Here is a 25728-nt window from a genome sequence, read left to right as displayed (position 1 = left end):
TATAAATCTGATTCTCTATAGCACCTAATTTGTTCATTTTTATTTATTGGTCTTTTCAGCTTGATTTTTCATTTTCAACTGTTTGTGTCCTATATTCTTCCATATCAGGGAGTGAATATTCCTTTTGTGGAACAGAAAACTATTTAAAAGCTGCATCAAATGGAACCAGCCACCTAATCCTCCTCATTGAAACTGAGATGAGAAAGAGCAAGTACAGTCCAAGCTCAAGAAGCTTAAGTTCAACACCAGTTCTACGAGCTTCTTTTGAGGAGAAAAAGGACACTGAATAAAGCAGTTTACTTTATGGCTTTCCCATTCATACACTGATTTATACCTTTAAAAAATGCTACAGAGAAGATAACTTGAGGTTTGTAAACAAAGAACCAAGTTTAACCATAGACAAATTTCCTTTACTATAAAATTTTTAACATCATCCAAATTATTCCACAACTGAGATTGAGATTGGCCTAGTGTTGGTTGACAGGTGGCTTTATAAACTTAGAAACTGAAAAGTGAATCCACATAAGTGTGTTCCTTGGTTTTATGTATACAATTCGAATATTCATAATGTGTAATTGTAAATGTGGTACAGTGTTTCAGACACACATCAACAAACCATGCCCATTATCTGGTGAGAAGTGGGGAAAAAGAAAAATACTTTATACAATGGCATCATACAACTTCAACAGATGGCCATCACTGATCAACAAACTAAAACAAACCAGAACTCTTACAAATTTGGCAAAATAAAATTTCCTTTTGTAAAAGCCTGTCTTTGTAAATACATATGGCAAGTTTTCACAGTTAATTCTAGCTCTTGGAGCGTAACAAAAATCACATAAGAGGATTTAAAGAAAAAAGTGTTAAAGATGTCTTTTAAACACAGATTTGTCTTATGCAACATTAACTTTAAAATATAACTTGCTGTAGAATTATTATGAACAATATGATAATTTAGTGTTTAGATGTATCTTTATGTATCAATGTCAAGCTGAAAAACTGATAATTTTCACCTATGTTAGATCTCTTATGAGGTGAAACAGCTTGAAAACAAACCTAGAAACAATTTACAGTTTAAGAAACTCACAATGAATACATCAAAATTCAGAATACATATAAATTCTAACCATACTACAAAAAAACCCCTGCTTATTATTATGTCAAAGATGAGAAATATGTAATCTAGATATCTTAAAAAGTTAATGGTTTCTTCTAAAGTAGAAACCAAAAAAAATAAGAAAATAATATACTATACTTCTTTATAATTCATATCCAAATGGATTGGCAGGCGTTCTCTCACATTTCTCAGGTATTTTTATACAAGCCATAATGACCCCTCTACACACACTTTTTCAGACAAATATTCATTTTCAGAGGGTGAGCTGTCTGGCAGGTTGTCATTGACAGCTTAAATGCACACTAGCTTTTTTGCTTTTCCTCAAAGCTGAGTTGGGCTCTTTAGGTTAGGATAACTGAAATTGCTATGGCAGGAGACAGAGAAGGAATCTGAGAAGAAAAAAAGCTGCCTTGATAAAGTTCCTGATGAAAAATGTTAGTGATTATGCCTGTAGAGAAATGAGCTTCTGCATCACTAGGACCACATTTGGGGCTGAAATTGTAAGTTTAAGCTTAAGATCAAAAGCATACATAACCTGAAATGAAGAAAGGGATCTTTTAAATCAATACTGTCCCAGACAAGGTAATAGCTTTCTTGATCCTGTGTCGATGATCTACATTGTTTGAAAAATCTGGGACTATCACCTTATCTTAGGAAAAGAAAAAAATGCCAGATAGAACACATACTGGGAAAAAAAAAAAGTTTAAACACTGATAGATAGCAAGATAATCAAGCAGCCACTGAAATGGAGACTTCAGGAAATCACTTCCTTGAATTTCACAAAGTTAAAAAGCAAGGTATTGGAAACATGCCAATAAAGATTCCTCAGTATGATCACCTTCTACTAAAAAGAGTGATAAGCTCTTCTCCCCACCCACCCGCAAAAAAAGCAAAAAAGAAAACTGCATGCCTGCAGTGAAAATTGATTTGTGAAAATAATGTCAGTGAAAACCCTCAAAGGTCTGGAGTGACATTTCAAAATTGCTTTCTTTTAAGAATATGTTTCTGTAATACAAACTAAGATAATTTTTACTTATCTCTGTACATTACGTTATCACTGTATTACATACAGTATTAGTATTAGGAAAAGATTTTAACATTTCAGTTATCCAGAAATGAAGAAAAGCTAATTTGTATTGTGTAGCAAGGCGGTTTTTTTCCTAAACTCTGAAACTTCAGTATATCTGTACAGTTAGAAATAAAATATTTACACAACAGTCAATGCTCCCCAAAGCACAGTACAAATAAAATAACTAATCAACACGTTGCCTATGCAACCATTTGTATTTCTCAAGTGCAGTAACTAAGGTAAAGATGGTTTCAGTTGCCCAAGTTGAATCATTCCCTTTGCAAGAAGTCCTTTTATAAGGATATTAATGACTTAGTGATGAAAAAATTTTCAAACGCTTTTCAGACTGACTTAAGGCCTTACCAGAGCTCCTGCCAGCCACTCTTACTCTATGTTTTTCAGTTAGGTCAGTGATGTATTAGGGTTGCATTTTAAGTTAAAACAATGCTCAAAAGCTTCTTTTGGATGTCGGTGTGCTTTTTCTGAACACCATTCTCTACTGGGGGAGGGGAAAGGACACAGAATTACTTGCTTAAAAAAGCCAGTGCTAAATTAGAACTGCAGACACTGCTTTCTTCTGTTTATTTCACGTATCTGGGACAGTGCTTCAACTGTTTTTTCCTCAGGACTTAACTTCTCACTTGTTTCAACATGTTCTTAAACTGAACCACATTCAGAATGCCTTTTGGCAAGTTATTACACTAAGTTTCCACAAAGAACAGGAAAACTGCAAAATGGATATCTACTACAGATAAGAATGTCAGAGACCTATTGGTAAGGCTGAAAGTGAGACATTGCTGCTTAATCAGTAGCTAATTTCAATGAGTGACTCTCCCAAGTGAAAAGAAAAATAAAATGACTGCACCATCACTAGTATAAAGCACAGGTATCTGAGGCTGCCTGACCAAGAACAGAATTAAAGAAAAAAGCCTTGTCTAGCCTACACTTGAAAAATCACATCTCTTTGCATGTCACTACCTGCAAAATAATTGTGCATAATTACCAACATTTCTTAGTTTAGAACTGCGTTAGTACTGAAACATTTACGCTTTTTACATTTTACTTTTTTCAATGCTCAGGAGACAGGGTCTATAATTTAATTTGTCTCCACTCAGGCAGAGTATTACAAATGGTGTAATCACTAGCAGCAAAAACTGTTGAAGCACTGAACAAAACAAAACAAAAAAAAACCCCAACAAACCCAACCACCCAATATCATCAATGCTTAATTAAAGGAAAGGCAAGAAGTTCTCTCTGCACTGATAAATATATTTAATACACGAGTACACCTTCTAAAGTAAAAATAATTCTACACCACTCTTTCTATAGAGGCCAAGTACATTAAGGGAAACATGGAGCACTTAGACATAGTATACCACTACTAATTCAACCTACTAGTATTAAATAGAAAAATGTAGAGGTTTTCAAAACAAATTAAAAAACAGGAAAAAGAACATGCTTAAGTAATTTCCCACATTTACAGCATTATTCTACAGGCATCTATCAGTTCTTTTAATAGAAACATGCTTTAGGACCAAAAATTTATGCAGTAGTAATTAATACTTCCCTTTGATTAGTCACATTATAATATCTCAAGAAGAGATGAGACAATAAAATAGTAGCAAATGCAGATAAAAACTGACCCCTTTCTCCTCTCCTTATCTTTTTCAAATTCTGCTATTACTGACAAAATAGCATTACATTTCAAACTATAAATTGGTCTGGTTAGGCAATACTCCCCCCATTAAAACTCAGCATTATCCAATGTCAGATGAAACATGGAAAATTAAATGAGAGTTTCCTTCTGATTTATTGTACCATCTCTGTACTTGCTCTCTCTATAGCAAAAACAGCAAACCAGAATGATTCTGTAAATCTGGGAAGTTTAATACACAAGCACAACAGACACTAGGAATAACTGCCTCACTAAAGAAGTTTAAACATAAAGAAATTAAGTCTTAAAAAAAACAAAACACCACTTTTATTATAGTGACAACTTGTGACTACATTTGACTTATTCTGATTGAGACCTCTCAAAAATTTTTCATATTCTTGTAATTGCTTTAATGAAGTTCTTCAAAACTTGTGGTCTAGGACAAAGTAAAAAGATGAAGACACAAAACAAAAATGAAAGGATGAAAAAAGTGAGAAGGATAAAACAGAAGACAGCATTGCCTGTTCAAATATCTTTAGAAGTATTAACGTTCACTTAATGTATTTGCACTTTTTTATCCCAAAAACAGAGCTCTGGCTTAGAATCACAATGACTGCTACCTCGATTTGAAAATCTGCCTTTTTTTTTTTTCCAAACAAACTATTGTTGCTTACCCATATTCAAACTGATATCCACATAGGATATCACACATAGGGTTATGAAAAATACCCAACAAGCAGCTCTTTTATGATTTTTATCACTGATTCCTTGAAACACAACACAATCCAACATTGTCAGGACTATGGACTAAGTGCTATATAAGAAAGAGTTAACTTTTTAATATAATCAAAAAGGTGGGATTCATTTTTTCAGGTTAATGACAGGGTCAACAGTTGGCTTAATTAATAGGTACATATTAAAGATACTTCGAAATAGAGAAGAAAATATTCATTCAAAAATCAGTAACAAACCACACAAGGAAAACAAACACAGAAGCATTCTCTTCTACATTGCCTAACTACTAAAAGAGGAAGCTGGAATAACTATGAACCTGACACTTGTTCCTAACTTTGACAGGAACCTGCTTACATGACTATTTTCTGTCTCCTGTCTTCCCTCTAAAGAAAGTCTTCAGCTCTACATGAAAATTGCTATGTAAGTGCAAACAATGAAACTAGGACCAAAAGAAATTCTAAAAAAAAATACAGTACCATATTAAAACGGAAAAAATTACCCTGTAATCCCACTCTCTTATTTGTTTTTTCTGCATAGTATATGGCTGTTAAATTTTTAAAGGTAGTGGAATAATGTCTTCTAAAAGCATTTAAAGCAAAAATTAGAAGTCTAAAATAGAGTTATGTCAATAAAAAGCCCAGGTATCATACCTAGCATTTTCTGTTACTAAAAAAAAAAAAACCCTCAAAAACCAGCAACACCCTCTCTTACCTGTTATACTAAGCTTTGATGCTTAAGAAATAATCTTCCTCGTACAAAGTAGCTTGTATACCTAAATCAGGGATTACATCCTACAAATAAATCATCTTCTGTGTGTAAGAAAGCATAAACAATCTTCTCATCTCCTTTTCATCATAGAATTTCAGAGTCTTTGGTCACTGCCCTTCCATTTTCCATCTATTAATCTAGACAGAAGGTTATGGCTAGCAAAAGTTATTCTGACCCTAATAAAACATAGACTGGAGCATAGAAGTAACAGGAAGAAGAAAAAAGTGTAAATAATCTTATCACATTACTTACTTGATTCTGCCTAATCAGTTTGGATGGCTTGGTACAAGCTTTGCCAAGTACAAATTATCTTTCACAGGAAGCACAATAATGCCCCTAACTCTAACACTATTGTGAATATTCCACAATGCTCCATATATCAGAGAAATCAAAGTCATGATAGAGACTATGACGTGCATAACACAATAAATGACCTGTAAAGGAGATTGAACTGGCCTTAATTCATTGTGGTATACATTACTTATTTTAGTTAACAATTAACTACCAGAAGGTTGCATTTTTTCATCCAGCTGGTGTGAAAGAGGCATTGATTGTAGATTTGAAAATGGATAGATTCACTTAAGAGAAAAGCGAAAGGTTTTCAAAAAACACACAAAAAAACCCTGACCTGCATACATGCAAATAGAAGATAAACGATCAATTTTTATGCCCATGGAAATGTTTGAATAGCTTCTTAAAACTCAGGTGAACACATTAATTCAGCCCTTGACAGCTCTCACCTTGCATAACCAATATTTATGTGAAAGGTGACTCAAAAAGGCAACTAACCTTGCCTAATGTTACAGGGCTCATATTCTCTTCATAATCTATGTTTGAACAATTGCTCTAGTGTATGAGACACTAACAGGCTGTCCTTCAACAACGTGTACAGAATCTGGCATGTTCTACTCCCCTGCTTTGAAAAAAGGTGTGTAAACAAAAACCACAGTCAATAACCCTAATCTCCAATTCTTTGTTGCTCCACAAAATGTCATCCTATACAGTGATGCCATAAAGCACTTTGAGCTCAAATAAACTTTTTTAAAATAAAAAACCCCAAGCACCACCTATGTCAAACCTTTACCAGTAAGAAACTGCACTGTGAAAGATACTTAGTCCATCATCTTCTGCTGAAAATGCATACAAACCTTTAAAAAAATTGCTGCATGGTTTCCTAAGTGTTCACTTGCAAAGAAATTATTATGTGCATTACTAAGACAAAAATGGGAATAAATATTCAAAGGAAAGATGACAGAGCAAAGCATGATGCTTGCAATGCATTTCTCTACTGTTGCCCATGAACAGGAAAATTTTGGCACTGGGACTTGTCACATCAACTCAAGTATATGACAGAAGTAGTGTTGAGCAATGTGAAAACATAACTAGTTTTGGATTTAAAGAATGTATTGATTAACCTAGTGCTAATAAATGTGAGTGATTTGCTGAGTTACATTAGTCTTCCTTTAAAAATGGGACAGGCATTTACATCTTCGAATGAAATCAATCAGGGTTTTTTCATTATGTGTTGATAATCTGATAATTTCCATCTAGATAGAGCATATAAAACACTTAAAACATAACTGCCCTTTGACAAACATGCAAAACTTACCTGTGAAAACAGAACATCAAATACTAAAGCATACATTCTGACATAATCTCATATTAGTTCATACTTTAAATCTGTGCTCACAACACTGGAGATCATCTCTTTTTTAGACGACAAAAAACTGCTACATATTTTAGGATTTTTGTTTTGTGTATGTTAGTGTCCTAGAGAAAACTAGTTTAACTCATTTAAGTAAACACAACTACTTTAAATACATAATTACAATACCCTGAAATCAGAGACAGAAAAAAAAGTTTAGTACTCCTTACTTCTTTCTAAACAGAATATTAATTAAAAGCCAGATAAATAAAAGTCTTGAATACTAATATGTATGTGTACATAGCTTCCCTCACTCAAAGCCTCTCTTCTGGAGGTCATCTGGTCCAAATCCCTGATCAAAGCAGAGTCAACCTTCAAGTTAGACCTAACTATTTATGCCAATACAAATAAATAAATACGAACTTCTTAAAGTGGAACTCCTAAAAAAATTGTCAGCAATTTTAGGTCTCTAAGGACATTTTAAATAGCCTTTTCTTATTTACAGGAAAAATACATTAAAAAACAATAAATTATAGCCACAGTACTTCTACTTTTGACTAGCAAATGCACTTACTATAAGGTAGGCTTCAATTCACTGATGTAAAGAGAGATTACAGAACAGCCTTATCTAAACTACCCTGAATTATCATGTTGACTCACAACTGACAACTCGTATTGCCTTAAAGTTACTTCTCCTTAACAATAAATACCCATAAACTTATGCTGCTACATGATTTTCTTCTTAACTCTTTTGCTTGCTCTTCAAAGTAGCTGCACCTCCAGGGAATTCCCCACCACTCTGTGGATAAGATAATAAGGAACAGGGATTTATAGAAAATAAAAGCTTTACTGGGGATCATGGAACAGAACAGGAAAAATTAGAGGCATGAGGACTATGTGATAAAGAAATCTGTGCTGTAGTTACCTGGACAACTGTATATTTCAAATACCTGCTAAAATAAAACTGCAAGGGGGAGGTTTCCAGGTGTGCTTGTATTTAAGTAGAAAACATATAGCTACATATACAAAAACACCACGTGAAATGAATTCCCTCCTGATAATCTGCTCCTCCAATAGATGGCAAGTCACTTACAGAGGACTAAGAGATCACTGGCGAGCTAAAATGTACGATAGTACCTTTTGTGCCAAAAAAACCAAGTAACATACCACCTAAAACTCTAGAATAATGTTCTCCCCTCCACTCTTCCCTCTCTGCACTTTCAGGCAAGGCCTCAAAGAGCCTTCACCAAAACAGAACAATGATGCTCTCAAAACATAGCATACACACAGATGAAGACTGCTGAGGCAGGGCAATGACAGACAGATAAACTTAAGTTGAAATAGAAAATCACTTTTGGACAAGTCTGGATGGGGCCAAAGAATGACTACAACCTGGGCCTCTTCTTGGTAACACGATGGAAGCAGAAAAGCTGCCTTTACTAACAATCTGTCCACTTTGCACCAAGTTAAGGTCACACACACACACAAAAATCTCCAGGAAATGTAAACCACCTACAAACTCCATGAGGCATTTCATTATTGCTAGATGATTTATCACAGACACCTTTAAGCAAAAATTTATCAGATACACACACAAACTAAGGGACGCCAACCATTTCAGAAAGAGAAAACAGTAAAATTAGAATCATAAAACTTACAGGGAAAATGTGAGAATGTATTCATTCGTATCAGGAACAGTTAAATTTCAAGTTACATTCAGTATAACCTTACTAAAGGACAGGGAAGCTGAGAAAGGGTTATCTGAGTAGGAGACACATAAGTGATCCACGAGACTCCTTCCCCATAGACTACAACTGCTTACCAGCAATCCCATGTTGCAGAGCAGTAAAGATCAGAGAAAGAGGTCATTCTTTGGGAAAAAAAAAGCACTTCCCCTTCTTGGGGATTCCAAGAATTGCTGTGCTGATTAAACAGTTTGTGTCTACAGAATAATTATTACAATACAGGGCATTTCCTCTTTGGGTCTATGACCCAAAACCTAATCATGATAACATCCTTGGAATCTACAGATTGTGGCCTCTCTACCAATGAGCTCAATGCAGTTTTTAGATAAGACTGCTTCAATGTGATTATAAGCTTTTTCTAGAATTCCCAGCACCTACAGTAAAAAGACGACATCACCTTAATAATGATTAAACCCATCTAGCTGCTTTGGTTTACACAAAGCATTGCTCAAGCCTCCTTAGCCCTAACTTTCCCCTTTCACTCTTTCAATGCAACAGCAGAAAATAAATAAAATATATAAAAATAAACTTCCAAGTTCTATAGCAAGGATGTAAACACATTTTAAACATTTTGGTAGTCAAGGAATGATGTTTACTACTGAGATTAAAAAAACACATCAGCTGCAAGAGGAAAGAGGATAAGTGAGTTATGATTCAAAAAAAAAAAAGAGAGAAAGACATACGCAATTAGAGATGGAAGCACCAGAGTTTTTAAAACAAGATGCCTGGAATTTATGACCTATATTTGTATTAAAAAAGCATCCACCAAGATAATTTTTTTTCTTAAGATAGGTGATGAAAGTTGTGTATATCATAATCAGAAATACATCATGCAGGTAGCTAAATCCAGACACTTATTCTGGTGTCTACATTATTTAATGATAGCCATGCAATATTATATCGATGAACTAACCTGCAGACACGGGCAGGAAAATACAGGTTCTGCCAGGACCGACAGAGGTATTTAGAGTGATCGATAACCCGAATCCAGTCTAACTCATCCATGGACACCTCAATGTAGTAGGAATAAGACCTATGGATTGTCAAAACACACTGGTTAGAATACAAGCAGCCACATTTTACGTATTAAATTTTACACTTTCTTCTCAATTTTCAGTTGTGCTGTAGAGCAGGCTATTTGTTCCTACCCACAGACTGGTATCTAAGGTATCTAAAAGAGATCCCTATTTTCAAAGTAGCTTTGCAAATAAATTCACATGCAGTTATATTAAGACAATTTTTCAGATTAACTTAAAACATCCTAACAATCACAATCTGCAGCAATTAGATGAGACCACTGTCCCTCAAAAAAGGCAATGGAGACTTTCAACTCAGTCATAAAAATAATCATTTGTATTTCTTCTGCATGGAATAAATCTAAAACACCAGTGATAGTTATTATTTCTATTGCCTTATCCATAAAGAAAAATAAAAAAAAATTTAGCAGATCAAAAATGTAAATTCAAACCCTTCACTTGAAAAAAGCAAATTTGCTTTATAATCATTTTCTCACTGATGTTGTTCTTCACTTCTGACCCTTTCAGTTGTTTATGATACATTGTTGAGCCTGTCACTACTTACACACCCCAAAACTACCTCATCAAAAATAAAAAATAAAAACAGTCACCAACAGAATCTGTGTCTTCCTCTTGTTTATCAGTTATGTTTAGCTTACAGTTTGCTGTTAGGAGGAAAGCAAACCCAAACTAAAACTTGAAAGCCACAGCTATTCCCATATTATACCTACAACAGTGATACTTAGAATGAAGTAGAAACTCCACTTGTAGATCAGCAAATCGTGAAATATACATTTCAGAATATTTTCTTTCTCTTAATGTACTAGTCTGCAATATTCACAGACAATTCAACAGCACCATGTTAGCACTTACCCTCCTTTCACACTGATTTCTAAAAGAAGAGTTGCTCTTCCAGAGTTCTACATGGACATGTTTTGTTAAACACTAATGCCTTTGTTAATATTTCCAATTTTTTGCTGAGGACTTAGAGGGGTAGATGTCTAAAGTAGTATTGTTTAAAAATTCTTAAAATGTTAGATAACACTGTTAATACCAATTTATGCACTTAGAAAGGTAATGCAGAGTCTGTAAGATTTCAATTGCATAATCAGCTTTCACATTCACACCAACCAGATGTGTAATATTCACAACCCATATAAATACACTGTATTTTAGCAACATTATTATTGCTAACCTATGCATATGTGACTGAACTAGGCTTAGAGTTTGAGCAGGGTGGATCCAAAAGTTACTGACTGTCTATCCTCTGTGTGGCAAGAATTTAGGGATTCTCACATCTCCATTACTAGTCTAATGTAAATTTGTAACCAATATACAACATGTTATTCTTCTGGTTGCTGAAGGTACAAAGCAAAGAAAAATGATCTCAAAAATACAGTTCCATTATCATATACAACACTATGCCTTTTATTTTTCTTAAGGATAGCATGTTTTTTGCAGAGGTAATTTGAACAGCTAGTCTGCTTAGCACTCCTATATCTAAGATTCATCTGTTAATAACACCTCTAAACTAGAGGTGCAAAACACACGTTAGTTTGGTTTTGGTTCTGTTAAGAATGTACATTATCTATATGAAGACATCCAATAGACTAGAGCTTTACAGGGACAGTTAAAATGAATGAGTAGAAACCACCATGTGCTTGTACAGTTGCTAAAACGCCTCTTTTGGAGGCATTATTCATGTATCCCATGAGAAAGATGCAGGTAAGTGGCTGGCAATTCTTAGACTAAAAAAGTATATAGATTGGAAAGGATCTCTAGACAAAGTGAGGACAATCTTAGACTAAGTTCCTTAAGGTCTCAGCTGGTAAAGTTCTGCATACCTCCAAGCGCTGATATCCCTAACCTCTCTGGGCAAACTCTTCCCAAGTGCAACTACTCCATTATGAATTCTTTTTGTAATATTTAAAAGGAATTTATCGTGTTGATTGTGTCCACTGCTCTTCGCCCTCTCAGCACACAGCTGTAAGAGGAGTCTGGTCCTGTATTCTCTATATTCTTTCATTAAATAGGCAAAGACAGCAATAAGTTCCACCTTCTAAGCCTTCTCCTCTTAAAACAGCAAGTTCTCTCAGCATCTCCTTGTACATCATGTTCTCAAGCCCTCATCGTCTTGGTGTCATGCTGAACTCACTCCAGTACATCAGTATCTTATACTGAGGAGTCCACAACTGCACAAAGTACTCCAAATGCTTCCTTTTCCATTGATCTTAGACAGCTGAGCTACTGGGGGGGAAAAGGCTGACAATTCAGGTACTATACCTAATAAGAAGCAAAAGAAAGTCTAATAGCAAAGTTTCCACAGAAAAACAAAAAATTCAGGATGACACAGAAACCATATCCTAAACCACTGTACCCTCAGTATTTTACGAAAACAAAAAACTCTAGAGTAAAGGTCCATCTTGGCCGATACGCTGCCAGCAGCAACGGCTTGTTCTACAAACTTCAGAGGAAGGGCATAGGACACCAAGCAACAGATAATTTTTTAGTAAGTTGTCCCAAGGAGAAGGGTTTTTCCCTGAGTTTCAGCAGCTGCCAATTTATGCCTTGCAGACAAGGGGCATTTTGTCAGTTACAAGCTCTCTAAAAAATTGCTAGAGAACTCCTCATTATTAATATATCTCTAATACTTTTTCAAATTTTATAAAATTGGTTGATGATTGGTTTATAAATTTGGCTGACAAGTACTATAATATCTGCGTCATATAATATGGCGCAGTTCCTTGTACCTTCAAAGTTTTACTTTTCCATATCTCCAAAAGGAATAGAGGAGAAGCATAAATTTCGGTTGAACTCAATCAGGAGAACTTACTTGAAACAACTGAATAGCTAAAAATTAATGCAGTTTATTTAGAATTATTAATAACTGTAATTCATGTTTAAAAATATTTTAATTCACAAAAAATAAAAATAAAAATCAATAAAACATTAGTACACCCTTTTCTAAAATAACACAGATTAGTTAAGAAAACAAAACGCAACTGTTTTGCAATTCTAAACTGTTAGTCTGGAAGTAATATAAAATTAATCTTTTATCAGAAAGGTAATAATGTGTTAAAAGTATAAGTAGCTTGGTTTATTGTTTTTAATAGAAAACTGCTTATGAATACCTGCATGAGCTGTCTACTAAATAGTAAAATCTTTGTCATGGCAAGTTATAAAATTAATATATTTAATTTGTCAGATAAAGAGAACCTTCAATTTTCCTACTTAAGCAGTCACTCAGTTGTTCAAATATGCATAATTTGATCTTTCATGCATTCCCTAATAATCTAAAGTAACTGAGCATAAATTGGCTAAGGCATCCATGACAGTTCATAGTTCACCAGTCTCACCATGAAGCAGCTTCTAATAACTACTGTAGTTAGTTGGTAATTCACATCCTAAATAAATTTTACTACCTCTGAATTATTGTCAAAGTGTGTTATTTCTTAACAATTTTGATATATTGAAAAAATCTGAACAAACATTCCTTCAATGTTTGGAATGTAAATCTGTAAAAAATACAGTTTCTGCAGAAAAACTAGAATATTGTTTTTCTAACTAAAATAAAAACAGTTGAAAACTAAGTGGCAAATAGAAAACAAAACAATTTAAATTACATAAACTTTCATTAGCAATATAAACTATTTAATGAAGACATAGAAAATACATTGAAAAATTATGAGGTAGCTTAGTATCACAAAATATGGTCTGGTGTGTAAGTAACCAAAACTGCATTTAAAAAACCAGGGTGTTTTCAAACAAAACTTGTCATCTCGAACATTGTATCATGGTGTTTCTATAAAATATTTAATGAATATTCTGCATAGATATATTATCACCAGTACGAAAAGCACTACCTTTCTTTTTTATGTCAGCTTGGCACCTACCGACTATCTCTGTCCCACAGGAGTATTCGTATATGGTTGACTATTGACGGCTGGCCTAGTTTAATTTCAATTCCAGAACGGCAGTCATCATCAATGGGGTGTCGAGAGAAGCCATGATCCAAGTCATAGTTCTGAGTATCCCCATCTAACAAAGCAGACTTCAGCTCTCCTTTTACAACCTGCGCTCCATACTTCATTGTTGCAATATTCTCCCCTGGTACTAAGAAGAAAAGGAAATAATTGCTTAATTTTTACGGTCTTATAGTGCAAATTAGATGTTCTGAACGTCAACTGTATTAGGTCAGAAAAAAGATTTATTGCCAGTATCCTTTCTTGGCCAGAAACACATGCTTAAGGGAAAAAAAAAAAAAAAGTACAAAAATAGAGGCATTTTAGAAATGTTGCTTCTTCCATTTCATTTGATGCCCCCCAGGTCTTTTACGGTAGTAATAATAAGGAATGATAATGTACTAGTACGTAGTATCTACTTTCTCAGTCCCCTTCTGATTTTACAGAATTCAATTCTGTATTCCTCATTCAATCATCACTTTCCTCCTGGTTTTAAAGTTTTGGTCTATTTAGTCTCTCCTTGTGATCAGCCTCTCACCATACCTCTAATAATACTTTTGCCCTTTCTTTCCTATTTTTTTGTTCCAATTTCAACTGTTTGTTTCTTTGTTTTTAAGTGGAAGGAAACTAGAAGTCACATAAAATGTTCAAGATGTGGATGCATTATGAATTTGCAGAATGGTATATAGAGTGGTATAGCTATACAAGCTATTTTGATAGCTACACAAGCTTCCAGTACTCTGCAAAGCTAAACAAACCTGAGTGAAATGGGAAACTTTGGGCTACTTGGGCTTTGAACCAACATGGTAAAGCAAGTTTTTTTATGCCAGCATTTCACAGTAATAAACCTGTTATGTCCTAGGAACAGATCTTCCATCAAGATAACTGGGGATAATGATCCCTAACTCCAACTACGAAACAATATATTGAAGAACCATCCTGTTAAAAAGACATTTTTAACAGTCTGCTTTGAGAGAGACCCTAGAAAACATGATCTGAAAGCTAAATGATGAAAAGCTGCCCCTGTACTCTTCAGGCAGGTTGGTAACAGAAGTATGAATTTTAACAGGGTGTTAAGTTTAACATCGAAAGAACAGAATTTGAAGTGGCAAAATTTTAACTGTATTGTACTACTACTACATAAAAGCATCAAATGCACAATCATGAAATTGTAAGTGGTTGTCAATGTTTTCACAGAAAGAGTCCCAAGAGCCTGAACTAGTACTAAAACAACACAGCAATTCAGTTCTCCAAAAACATTTTTGCTTTTGACAAGATTTTGGCAAAGCTAGAAATTTTGAGATTAGGAGCATATTATTTTTGAGACATAAATATGCAGAAAAAGAAGTCAGAAAACACCATTTAACTTTTTCAAATTTATCTGCTACACTGTCAAAAGAATGCCTTGCATGACAAGACTTTTACACTATCCTAATGTTAAACTCATACATTTAAATATTAATATCTGTAACTTCTAAGAGAGAACAAAGCAGAGATGCAGTTGTGAGAAAGCAGTTATTTTCAGGGCTCATCATGCATGACTGACAGCCTACAGCGCAAGCTCTCAAAGAACATTTAACTTTATTCTTTGCTGTGGGGCAAATACTCCATAAATCACATGTTAGTTAGCAAACTGACAATATCTTTCTAAAGCTCGGTGTTAGATATTCTTGTTGAATTAACAGAGAGAACAGACAAACAGAAGTCAAACAAAAGACTTCTCACACTTTTTAGGCTTCCATTAATACAATTTTGGAAGACTCGTTTATACTATTTGGGCAAGCATGTAAAGAGTAAGAGGAAAATCAAAAGCAGTGAAGAAAGGATGAAAATCTTCATGAAGCAGAAAACAAGTCACCATCAACATAAAACCATTTAAAACTCATATAACCCGCAGTTTTTATTTTTAATGTTTTTGCAAAAGTTTTTCTGTTAAGCCAGCACTTTCTCTAGGACAATACGCTCTTATTACAACATTAATGTTTGAGCAATATCTGAGATACAAAGCAAGAAAATACGTTTACTAATATTATTTCAGGAATAGAAATGGCAAGAACAGTACATAACAAGATATTTCATATGTAAGCCTATTAAAACACATAATAATAGATAAAAACTCAAAGCACAGATTAACCACATCCTCCAGGCAACTATAGTCACTAAACAAGAAAAAAAAACAAACAGAAAACCTGATGCTTACTTAACATGCCCCTGTAGTTGAGGTCCATGTCCCGACTCTCGGAACGAATCTTAATGGCATCTAGGATAGCATCAGGTGACAACAATCCTGAAGGTCTTACAACATTTAGTAGTTCGGTTAGACTCATTAGTGGCAAACGTACTGCTTGCATGATTTCAGCGTGGTTTTCCTTGGGGTTATGTTTACACCAATTCATCAAAGCTTGGAAAATGTCCTTCTCAGGAGCTGCAAATGAGTCCCTCAGTACAATACTTAGAAGAGCAGCCTGGAAAAGAAAAACAAACAAAATAAACCCCAAATAAACAGAAATAAAATTAAAGGGGGAAAAAAAAGGAAATTAAAATAAGGCAAAAATTAATGGGTATTTTAACTTGTTGTTAGTAAAAATAATCTCCAAAGGAGTGACTACCTGAAACTGTAGTTTTAGTTATTTATGCAAGAATTATAGAATCCATCATGTAAATAACAGGTCATATTACAAACCCACTAGGAGAAGTAAGTCAGAACTGAAATGTGAACTACTCCCAGTTACCACTTCAAATTTACTTTGGAATATAAGAAGTGATCTGGGGATTTGGTAGTCTGGGGATTTGGTAGTATAGTTCAAAGCATTCCTTTAAACTTAGGTTGGTATAAGAACACTGATGCAAAAAATAAAGTGTGGCTTGGAATCACCTTTTTAAACCATTTCTAACTACTTGGCATTTCCACTACTCCCCCCCCACACCTTCTCTCTCTCTTTTGGTACCAACTTAGAATCAGCAGGTAAAAACTCCAGTGGTTCTTATTCATGCAGAAAACCCACTGACTGCAAAATGAGAACAAAAAGAACTGAACAGCTTTTTGATTTTCACTTAGCTAGCAGAATAATTAGGAGTTGGCCTAAGAAAAGGATAAATCTCTCATATATACCAGGACTGTGTATGCCAAAGATTTCATAGAGTATGCTCTTCCATATGAATTACACTTTCTGATTTCTTTATTGATAATATGCTCTCAGAGCTCAGATTTAACAAACTGCATGACAGAGGATAGTAGAGAGAAAAAAACATTTTTTTTCCCCTACATAACTAGTAAGTTAGTCCACGGAGCAGAGTGTCTTGCACTTATTGAAGAAATAGACCCATCACAGCTTTTCCACTAAAAACACTTTAAAAAAAATCATAATTAAACTATCATTCATTCAAGATGTTCTGCTGCTTCATATGAACACCACTTGAAAATACTCTATCATTATTATGTCCAGCTCAAAGACCACTGCAGAGTAAGTGGAAAATTTATACATCATAGAACAGCCTGACTCAGGCACAAATATTTATGCAGCTAACAATAATAACAAAACCAACACACAAAAACCCCAAACCACCCTACAACACCACCATTATTATGCAATTTCAGAACATGATGACAATCAGCAATATATATCACAGTGAACTCCAGAATGCTTTAGCTTACACAGTAGAAAATCACCCATCACTGAGGCAGCATATATCAAGAAATTAATAGAATGGAGTATCTTCTGCTATCTTCAAATCTTTACTTTCTATCCCCTGTGGAGCATTCAGAAGCAAAATTATATTATTTCAAGAACAGATGAAAAAAGACAAATTAATATTAGGTTGCCTGCTCCCACCTTTTAGAACACTCCATCAGATTTACTATATTTAGCTATACTGACTGGTCAAAGTTAAATACCTAAAAAATTCAGAATAGATCACCAGGATTTTCAGTTCAGCTTGGCTTGAACACTTCCAACTGTCACAGTTTCACTAGTATAAAATGATACCTGTTAATTAACATATAAACTCATATTTTATCATGAAGTTGTATTCAGATTAAAATTAACATTCCTGGGGGAAAAAGTGCAAACAAAAGATATACCTTAGAAAGTGATAGGAAGCCTTCACTGGAGAGCACCTCTTGGGCATTTCTATCCATGAACATACAGCACATACAAGTTAATTTGGGAAGGGAATAAAGACTGGCAACATCAAATGTCATACAGACATTCTGAATATTAAGTATTGTGCAAAGATACTCAGATGTGGAATCCTCCAGTTCTGGGAACCCATATTTATGTGCTAGGCTTAGGAAGTCTAGGAGAACCTCCTCTTTCTCATCTCGTAGTGTAGCACGACCAGTGTAAATATATTTCAACAGCATGGTAAATGCTTCTGCAGTGGTGTCCTGAAGAGGAATTTCTGCTTCAGGTTGAGATTCTCTCATTCCGCCATACAATAATGCTCTATAAGGAAGACAAAATTTGAGAAATTTATATGCTGATAAAAAACAGGCAGAAAGTAGAAAGTGGAAGGAATGACTATCTACAGCAAGGAGAATACAAAGGGGATATGGTTTAAGAATCTACAGAAGAAAAACCCTTCTACTTGACATTTAAAGTGCAGCTCTGCTCTGAAAGCAGCTGCACAAGAATAATATTCTAATGCATCGTGCTTTTATCCTACACAACAATTGCTCCATCTCCACTTTGAACAATAGCTTGCAAAGCAGAAATTAAGATATTATTTCATACCTTCCTTTTTTTTTTTTAAATATAGTGCTATCTGTGAGAAAGAAAAAAAAATGAAAAATTTTCAGAAAGCAAGTGAAACAAACAGTTTGCCACAATATTAGCAGTGGCAGATTAGCAAATTTTGGGATTCTTGATCCTCTATTGCTTACTCTAAATCCAGCACACGGCAACTCCAATGAAATCCTGAATCTTGAGAAAAATCAAAGTACTCACAATTATTTTTTAAAATATGATAGACAGTTTGAACACAATTTGCATTCACATTTTAGTTTAGCTATTAGTTTATCCCTCTGACAAAACTAACTGGAAGAAGATTATCAGGAAGTTCTATTAATTATGTTTAGAGTGAAAAATGCCCAGCTCTTAAAAAAGCTGGATTAGTATTATTGCTAGTTTTAAAATATATATCCTAGCCTGTACCAGCCAGACCTCTTGAAATACTCAATTCCAACACATCAAAATTAAACTTTCTAATTGAGTATATTCCATAGAAGCACACCATCCATACTCTGAGAAATCAAAATGATTTTACAGCAGAACTTTTCTGTTCTGAAGTTATCTTTCTCTTGAATTTGTGAAACTACCTTCAAAATCCAATTTAATGAAGGTCAAAAGAATAACATCATGACATGGTATTTATCTTTTTATATTTGGACACAATGATTTGATGTGCTGGGAAACATTCACACAGAAAAGGTCACGCTCAATGGACAGATGATTACACCCTGAAAAGTTCATAGAGAAACACTATTTATCTTATCTGCATGAAAATTTCTTGTGAGTCTGACAAAAAACTCTACTTCACCTGAAATAATGGCACCTAGCAGCCAGGATCACTCTGTGTGCCGGAAAACGTTTCTTTTCTACAATAAAGGTAACGTCACTATATTCTTCCCCATTCATTAGAGCACCGATATGCTCTGACAGAATGTGAACGTGGTCAATCTCACCCACAGCTGTGTAAGGACGAAGTGGATGGCTGTTACTCATCTTGGAGGGATGGTGATATTGGTAGCCTAAAGGGAAAAAGAAAACAACCAGTATTATAAAGGGCACAAATATTAAAAAAAGGCAAAGATCAAGCTGTGATTACGAAAAAAGCGACTAGTGTTAAGTTACCATATATTACAAGAAAAATGAAGCCAAGAGGTTTTCTATTAAAGTTCATTTACAACAGGACTCAATGTAGTTTGCACCAACAATTCTAGCTGACAGAAAATATTTCAGAGAATTCCATCACCTTGTTGTTCTGTCAATCCATTTACTTAAAATAAAAAGCTTCCAACAAAAAGAATTAAAAATTAAACAATTTTAAAGTTATCATTTATAATGCAATTTTATCTGAATTAAAAGGCACATAAATTATAAAGAAGTAAATAATTTGACCAATTAAGCATAGTCTTACTCCCAAGTCTCTACTAAAATCAGTGATGAGTAAAGCCATCAGTGTTTTTGCAGAATTCCAATCAACTTTCCAGAAACGGAAGAAAATAGACAATTAGGATAACTTTTAATAAATAACAAAGTCTGTCAAAGATCAAAACATTACAATGTACAATTCAATTTTGTTACCCTTTCCACTCAGTTTTCTTGACACCTTCTTGTTCCCTCATATATGTAAGAAAATAAACACCCTAATACCTCTCAGTCATAAAAGTGTGAAACTGTCCACTAATGTACAATACAGACTAATGCATTAGTCATATCTTCTATGGAATTATTTTGTTACTTCTTAATTCACAAGAGGTTTTAGTTTGGTTGATTTTGGTTTATCTCAGCAACGGAAGCTTTCTGTAGTCTCAGCGGCAAGAGCATCCACAGGACAATTTAGGCTAGCCACTTTTCAAAATGGGCACATACTTAGTGCTGAAGAAACATGGTGTACCACAAGAAGCAGGAAAAAGATGAGGCCATACCCTGCACACAGCTAACACAATCTTTCAAGTGAAATATTCATGACACGAATGTATTTTTAAGCTATATTTTTAAAGTATTAGAAGAAGATATGCATCTGTTTCCAGTCATTTCTACCCCAAAAAAGAAAACAAAACACACACACATGGGGTTAAGTATTATGCAACACCTGGAAATTTTTAACCCAAAATCAAGATACAGTAGAAACACAGTCCCAAAGAACTTTAAACTAAACTAGAAAAAGTGATAGGAACAGAAAATAAGATTTGAGAAAAATACAGCATGCTAAATTGATATTACAGATCACAGCACAAAAGGGAACAAAACCCCAGCTTTCCTCAGGCTGCCCCTGCTACTTGAATCAGAAGCTGTATGCCCATGTAGCCGTTACAGTGTGGAAACAGGAATGCTGGCCGAGATAACCAGAGACAGCCTAACCATGGGAACACAGAATACTGTACAGTCATTCTTCTATCCTGACATGAGAGTAAATGAATTTTTCAAAGTAACAGACTGTTTCTTCCATTTGCACTGGTTAATTTACAATTAGGTAAGACAACTCTGCACTGAACAAATTTATGCAACATACACTTCCAGTAACATTTACTTTGTAACACACAAGATTAACTTCGCTCACATCAGTCCAGTTGCATCTATTTATACTAGCAATAGTATTTATCACAACATAATTGTTTGAGAGTTTATAGACAATAGTAAAATTGAAATGCCCTCAAAATAGAAAACCTTTTATTACACCAAAGGAGTAAACAAAAGGATGCATTGTTACTCAGTTGCAAATCTCAAGTCTCAATACTCCTTCAAGACTTCTGTACCTTACAAGTCTACAATTGCTGTTGTTGATCTTCATTCACAATGGTCAGGCAACCCAACTACATGTGAGCTACATGCACATTATTAAACAACTCTGTACTATCTCTCTTCTGCTAGTTCTGATTTTGATGGATTAGAGAAGTTCATTTATGATACTTCATACATGTACAAGCACAGGCACATTTTGGTTTTAAAATCTATTTTTAATTCCATTTTTTCTACATTCTATTTCTCCATTTCCTTCATCCATTCTTATCTCTAAAAAATAAGAGCAGGTATTGTCTGCATAAAACTGAGAGACTGTAACAGTGGCAAAGATAAAGGAATGCCATCAGCTGCACACTAACTTTGCTTCCAGTAGCTGTGGATGTTGTCATGTGCCAAGAGGGTGAAAAGTTCAAGAGAAAACTGTTTCCATGTCAGGTTAAATAAATAAATAAAATCAAAAGCACACTTTCCTCTCAAGGGTACATAAACCTCCCTGTACATGAATTCTCTGTACAAGAATCAGCGTATAGAAGAGGACGACGTCTGAACTGGGGACACTTGCTAATAAGCCAATGATGCCAGTCCTTATGAACACCAAGACCCTGAACTACAGCAAGCAATGAAAGTAGAAATTTAGAAATCCCTGTGCGTAAACTGCAAGATAAATTTGTTTTGATGTTCAATGCTCTCCAAATTGCTGGTAAAATGTACTACTCTACATTGTCAACCAAGAACATGCTGATCACAGGGAATACAGGACTCGAATGATGGCTACAAGCCTCTGTGTGAGAAGCCTTTCAAACGCTTGAATGACACAAGGTGTTGGAAACAGGCAACTTTATGAAACTATGTATATGCCTTATATGCTTTCTGTGGGTAACACTAGTATATTGAAGAACACCCAAACTCATTTATTTTTTTACTACAATGCACTTTCAATGCAAGTTTCATCTGTATTGAGGATTTTCCATATAAAGCAGCCCAGTGAGAGCAGTCCTGCCTTCAAAATACAGAACCTAGTAATACATGATTTCAGATCTTCCCAGACTGGATGAATTAATGGTACGAATTCAGTCAAGCCTTGAAGTGATCTGCACATTTCTTGTTTGAGGAAGTAAAACATAATATACTGCTTTAGTTGTGGCAAGTTACTATGAGCTCACAACTTCCCTGTACAGCTAAACCTGTATTTTTCTAGTTGCAACTCAAAGTATTACTTATGATAAAAAAAGATGGATGCTGCCAGGAGCTTGGCAAAACCCTTCCTGAAGATCCCTCTGTCATCTTCTGTCATAAAACAACATCAACCCTTTCAGAGAACACAGGTGTTCACTCTTCCTGGCAGTCAAAGAAGAACACCTAACCAACTTCAGAATAAAAGGCCAAGCCATTTATGAGTCTCTTGCCAGCACCACAACCTATTTTCAGGAGGTATTCAGAGCTAATTAACTGCTTCAGCAGTCAGCTGCTGCAGCAGCTTTGTTCATGCCGCAGAAATAAAGACAACAAAACACTCTTCTCATTGAGTTTGAGGCATTAAAACTGCAACAACCTCAAAAGGCATCTGTTAAGTCAGAAGGCCTGCAAATCACTTCTGTCTAAGACCCCACTGGAAGACACGCTTCTATGTGGCCATCTTCAACAGTAAGCATGTGAGAAAATTATGGCCTAGCATTCATTACATAAGGCAGTATGCAATATTACACGTGTCATGGCTAGAAAAACAACAACAAATTTCTTTTTACTAAGTAATCTGTAACATGTTACGGCATACAAAAACGTGATCTAGAAAATACAGCAACAACAGCAAAACCCCAATGACATCTTTACTAAACAACTCTCAAACCAGAGCTAAAATAAACACTGGTACTCAGGCACTTCCCCCCCTCATTTGGGCTATCACTAAAGAGTCCTCTGAAAAGCATTGCGGTTGCAATGAAACATGTAAGAGTTGTTTTTGTACTAGGCACAGAAGAAGGAATTTAAGAAATTGTTCACAAATAATTTGGAAATACCTTTACATAAAATGAATGAAAAATGTTTACATAACTGATAACCCTACTGAAACTTTAGAAATAAATGCAAGTAAACAGACTATTGCTAGGATTAAGTTTATTTTTAAAAGTCTAGATTATAAACACTGAGCAAATAATTTTGTACCCTTGAAACACTTAATTCCTTCATCATCTAGTTTGTACCTAGCAAGGTAATACAGATTTTGTCAGAATTACACAAAGGGCATTTTCTTAAATATAATTCTCTTACACTGCTATTTTATCTAGAAGCAGGAATTGGTTCTCAGTTGATTGGAAGGGATTTGAGCAGTATTTCAATTTTTTGTAAATTTATTACTTCATAAAATATTTTGCTATGCTTTAAATAAATTCCAGCAAAATATTACTTTCATTACAATTTCTATTACCATAGACTCACAGAGCATGGTAGGTGTGACAATAAGGCTACTGTACAAACATACCATTGTTTCAAATCATATGGCTTGTTTTTTTTTTAATGGATATACACGTCTTTTTATACAAAAATACTTTGTTCTCATAAGTTCTGGTACAATAAGCTAACATCTCAGGAAATAGGAATTTTTAGTAAATAGTTCAACATACATAGAGTATAACCCAAGTAAAGACTTTGATTCTGTCAGAACCCTTGCTACAGAAGCTCCTTTGTACTTCTGAAAAACAATAACTAAGTTGACTATGAGTAAAATTATAACAGAAAGGAGAAAAAAACCCAAACAAACATGTTCTGATACTTAGTATCCATAATAATAACATAATGCAGTATGAATTTATGGATATAGAATACGAAGAATCAAGTAAATGAAATTCACAGAAATTTTAAGTCTCATCTCCAACCCTTCTGTTGTGAAAGGATTAAAAGAAAAGCAGATGTTAACTGGTTAATGGTAAATAACCACACCATTGAATGACTGCATTCTAAACCATAATTTAGTACCAAAATGTTTTGACTTAAAGGATATGGGAACTTATGCACTTCTCATCTGTAAACACATCCCATTACTTAAGTACTGTTTTATGCTCTGCTCAGAGACATACTCATCTGATAGAAGAGCAGGAATAAATTTAGCTAGGTACAAAGAAAAATATACTAAGTACAGTTTATTTATTAACACACATCTAAAACAGGTATTAATGCACTCAATACAACCTGGTTAAAATGGCATACAACTAAACCCTTAAATTAAAATATCAAGAAAATACATTGGTCCGCTCACCAGTAAAGCTGTCTGAAGATCTACAGTGGACATAGCCCGTAGACAGATAACCAACTTCCTGAAAATTAGGGTTCTTCGCCATTCTGAACAACAGACGGATTGAACAGCAAGCTCATAGAAACGCTATTCAGCAACATCCAGCTACACAACAACTGTACCATTTCCTGAAACAATGCATGAAATATATACCATCAGAAACTGGGGGCATGTAGCCTATAGCAAAAGTGAGTGAGATACATATTTCTCAGTTAAAATTTTTGTGGAAAAAAATCCTTAAAAAATCCCTCCACTCTATGGGAAAACTTCTAATAGTGTTAGAACATTGCACTAGAATTTATTTTTTTGCGTCATCATAATTTAATTTTGACTATTCATTTTTTCAACCATCAAAACAGATGGTAACATATTCATTTGTTCATTATAAGCCACAAAAACTTCATCCTGACATTCCTGGTACAGCATTAATGTCCCTGAGAATACCATTCTCCCACATGGATGTCCCAGTTAAACCAGGTCTATACAAACTGTATCATACACATTTTATTCCCTACACATCCAAAGTTCTCTTAAGTGTTCCTGCCTAGCTAAAGGTTTTGGGGGTTTTGTTTGTGTTTTGGTGGTTGGTTTTTTTACAATACTTAAGTGAGTTGCAGGTCTTTCTCCTGTGCAAGCCTTTAATTTTACAAACAGGAAAACAAAACAAAACTGTAGGGTAAAGAAATACAGAGGCTTTATTTGTTTAAAAGCATAACCCATAATGAGCCTCTCTCAACAAGTATAAATTATTGTTATTCTTCCCATCATACCTGCCAGCAGGAAAAATAAACTGTATTTAATTTGCTAAACAGATGATACCTTGATCTATGAATTCTCTCATAAGAGACACTCTAATCTTCTTTAGAGTATATGTTTAAAGGAGCGAGGGAGGAGAAGGAAGAAAAAATATTTTTAGGTAGTCTCATGAACTGGAAAGTAACCACACCTTAATCCAGCAAATTAAAAACAGGCATTTCACAAAAAAGATCTCCTGGTTTTGGGGAATAACATGTAATATGTAAATATTTGTTCCTACAAGTTATGCACGTTATCAGATTGGCTTGTATTATCAAAATATATTCAAAAGCCATTTATGAAAATTCTTGTGGTTTTTCTTTTTTCAGACAAATATGAGTGAACAGACCCCAACAGAACAGTATACTTCAAGCACCTGATTTACAGATTTGTAACAGAAGACACACCACATACACCTGCACTGTTGAGTAGGCTCAAATTAAACCTTAAAACACATAAAAAATTAAGTG

At 34.5% G+C, this 25728-nt stretch overlaps 1 protein-coding gene across 2 annotated transcripts in view; it reads right to left on the bottom strand.

Annotated features, from left to right (window-relative positions):
• The window catches only part of BTBD9 (BTB domain containing 9), a 147662-nt gene that overhangs the window by 120716 nt on the left and 1218 nt on the right, over positions 1-25728 (bottom strand). For both annotated transcript variants that reach the window (XM_069800375.1, XM_069800376.1), the window contains exons 2-7: positions 24428-24591; positions 19250-19460; positions 17793-18156; positions 15912-16176; positions 13643-13862; positions 9647-9766 (exon numbers count right to left, since the gene is read on the bottom strand). In XM_069800375.1, the coding sequence (XP_069656476.1) occupies positions 9647-9766; positions 13643-13862; positions 15912-16176; positions 17793-18156; positions 19250-19460; positions 24428-24509 (1262 nt within the window). In that variant the 5' untranslated portion in view covers positions 24510-24591. The remainder of the gene's footprint in view (positions 1-9646; positions 9767-13642; positions 13863-15911; positions 16177-17792; positions 18157-19249; positions 19461-24427; positions 24592-25728) is intronic.

Source organism: Haliaeetus albicilla, chromosome 13 (assembly GCF_947461875.1).
Source record: "Haliaeetus albicilla chromosome 13, bHalAlb1.1, whole genome shotgun sequence".
In the NCBI taxonomy this organism is placed as follows: domain Eukaryota; kingdom Metazoa; phylum Chordata; class Aves; order Accipitriformes; family Accipitridae; genus Haliaeetus; species Haliaeetus albicilla.
This window is presented reverse-complemented; position numbering and strand designations above follow the sequence as displayed.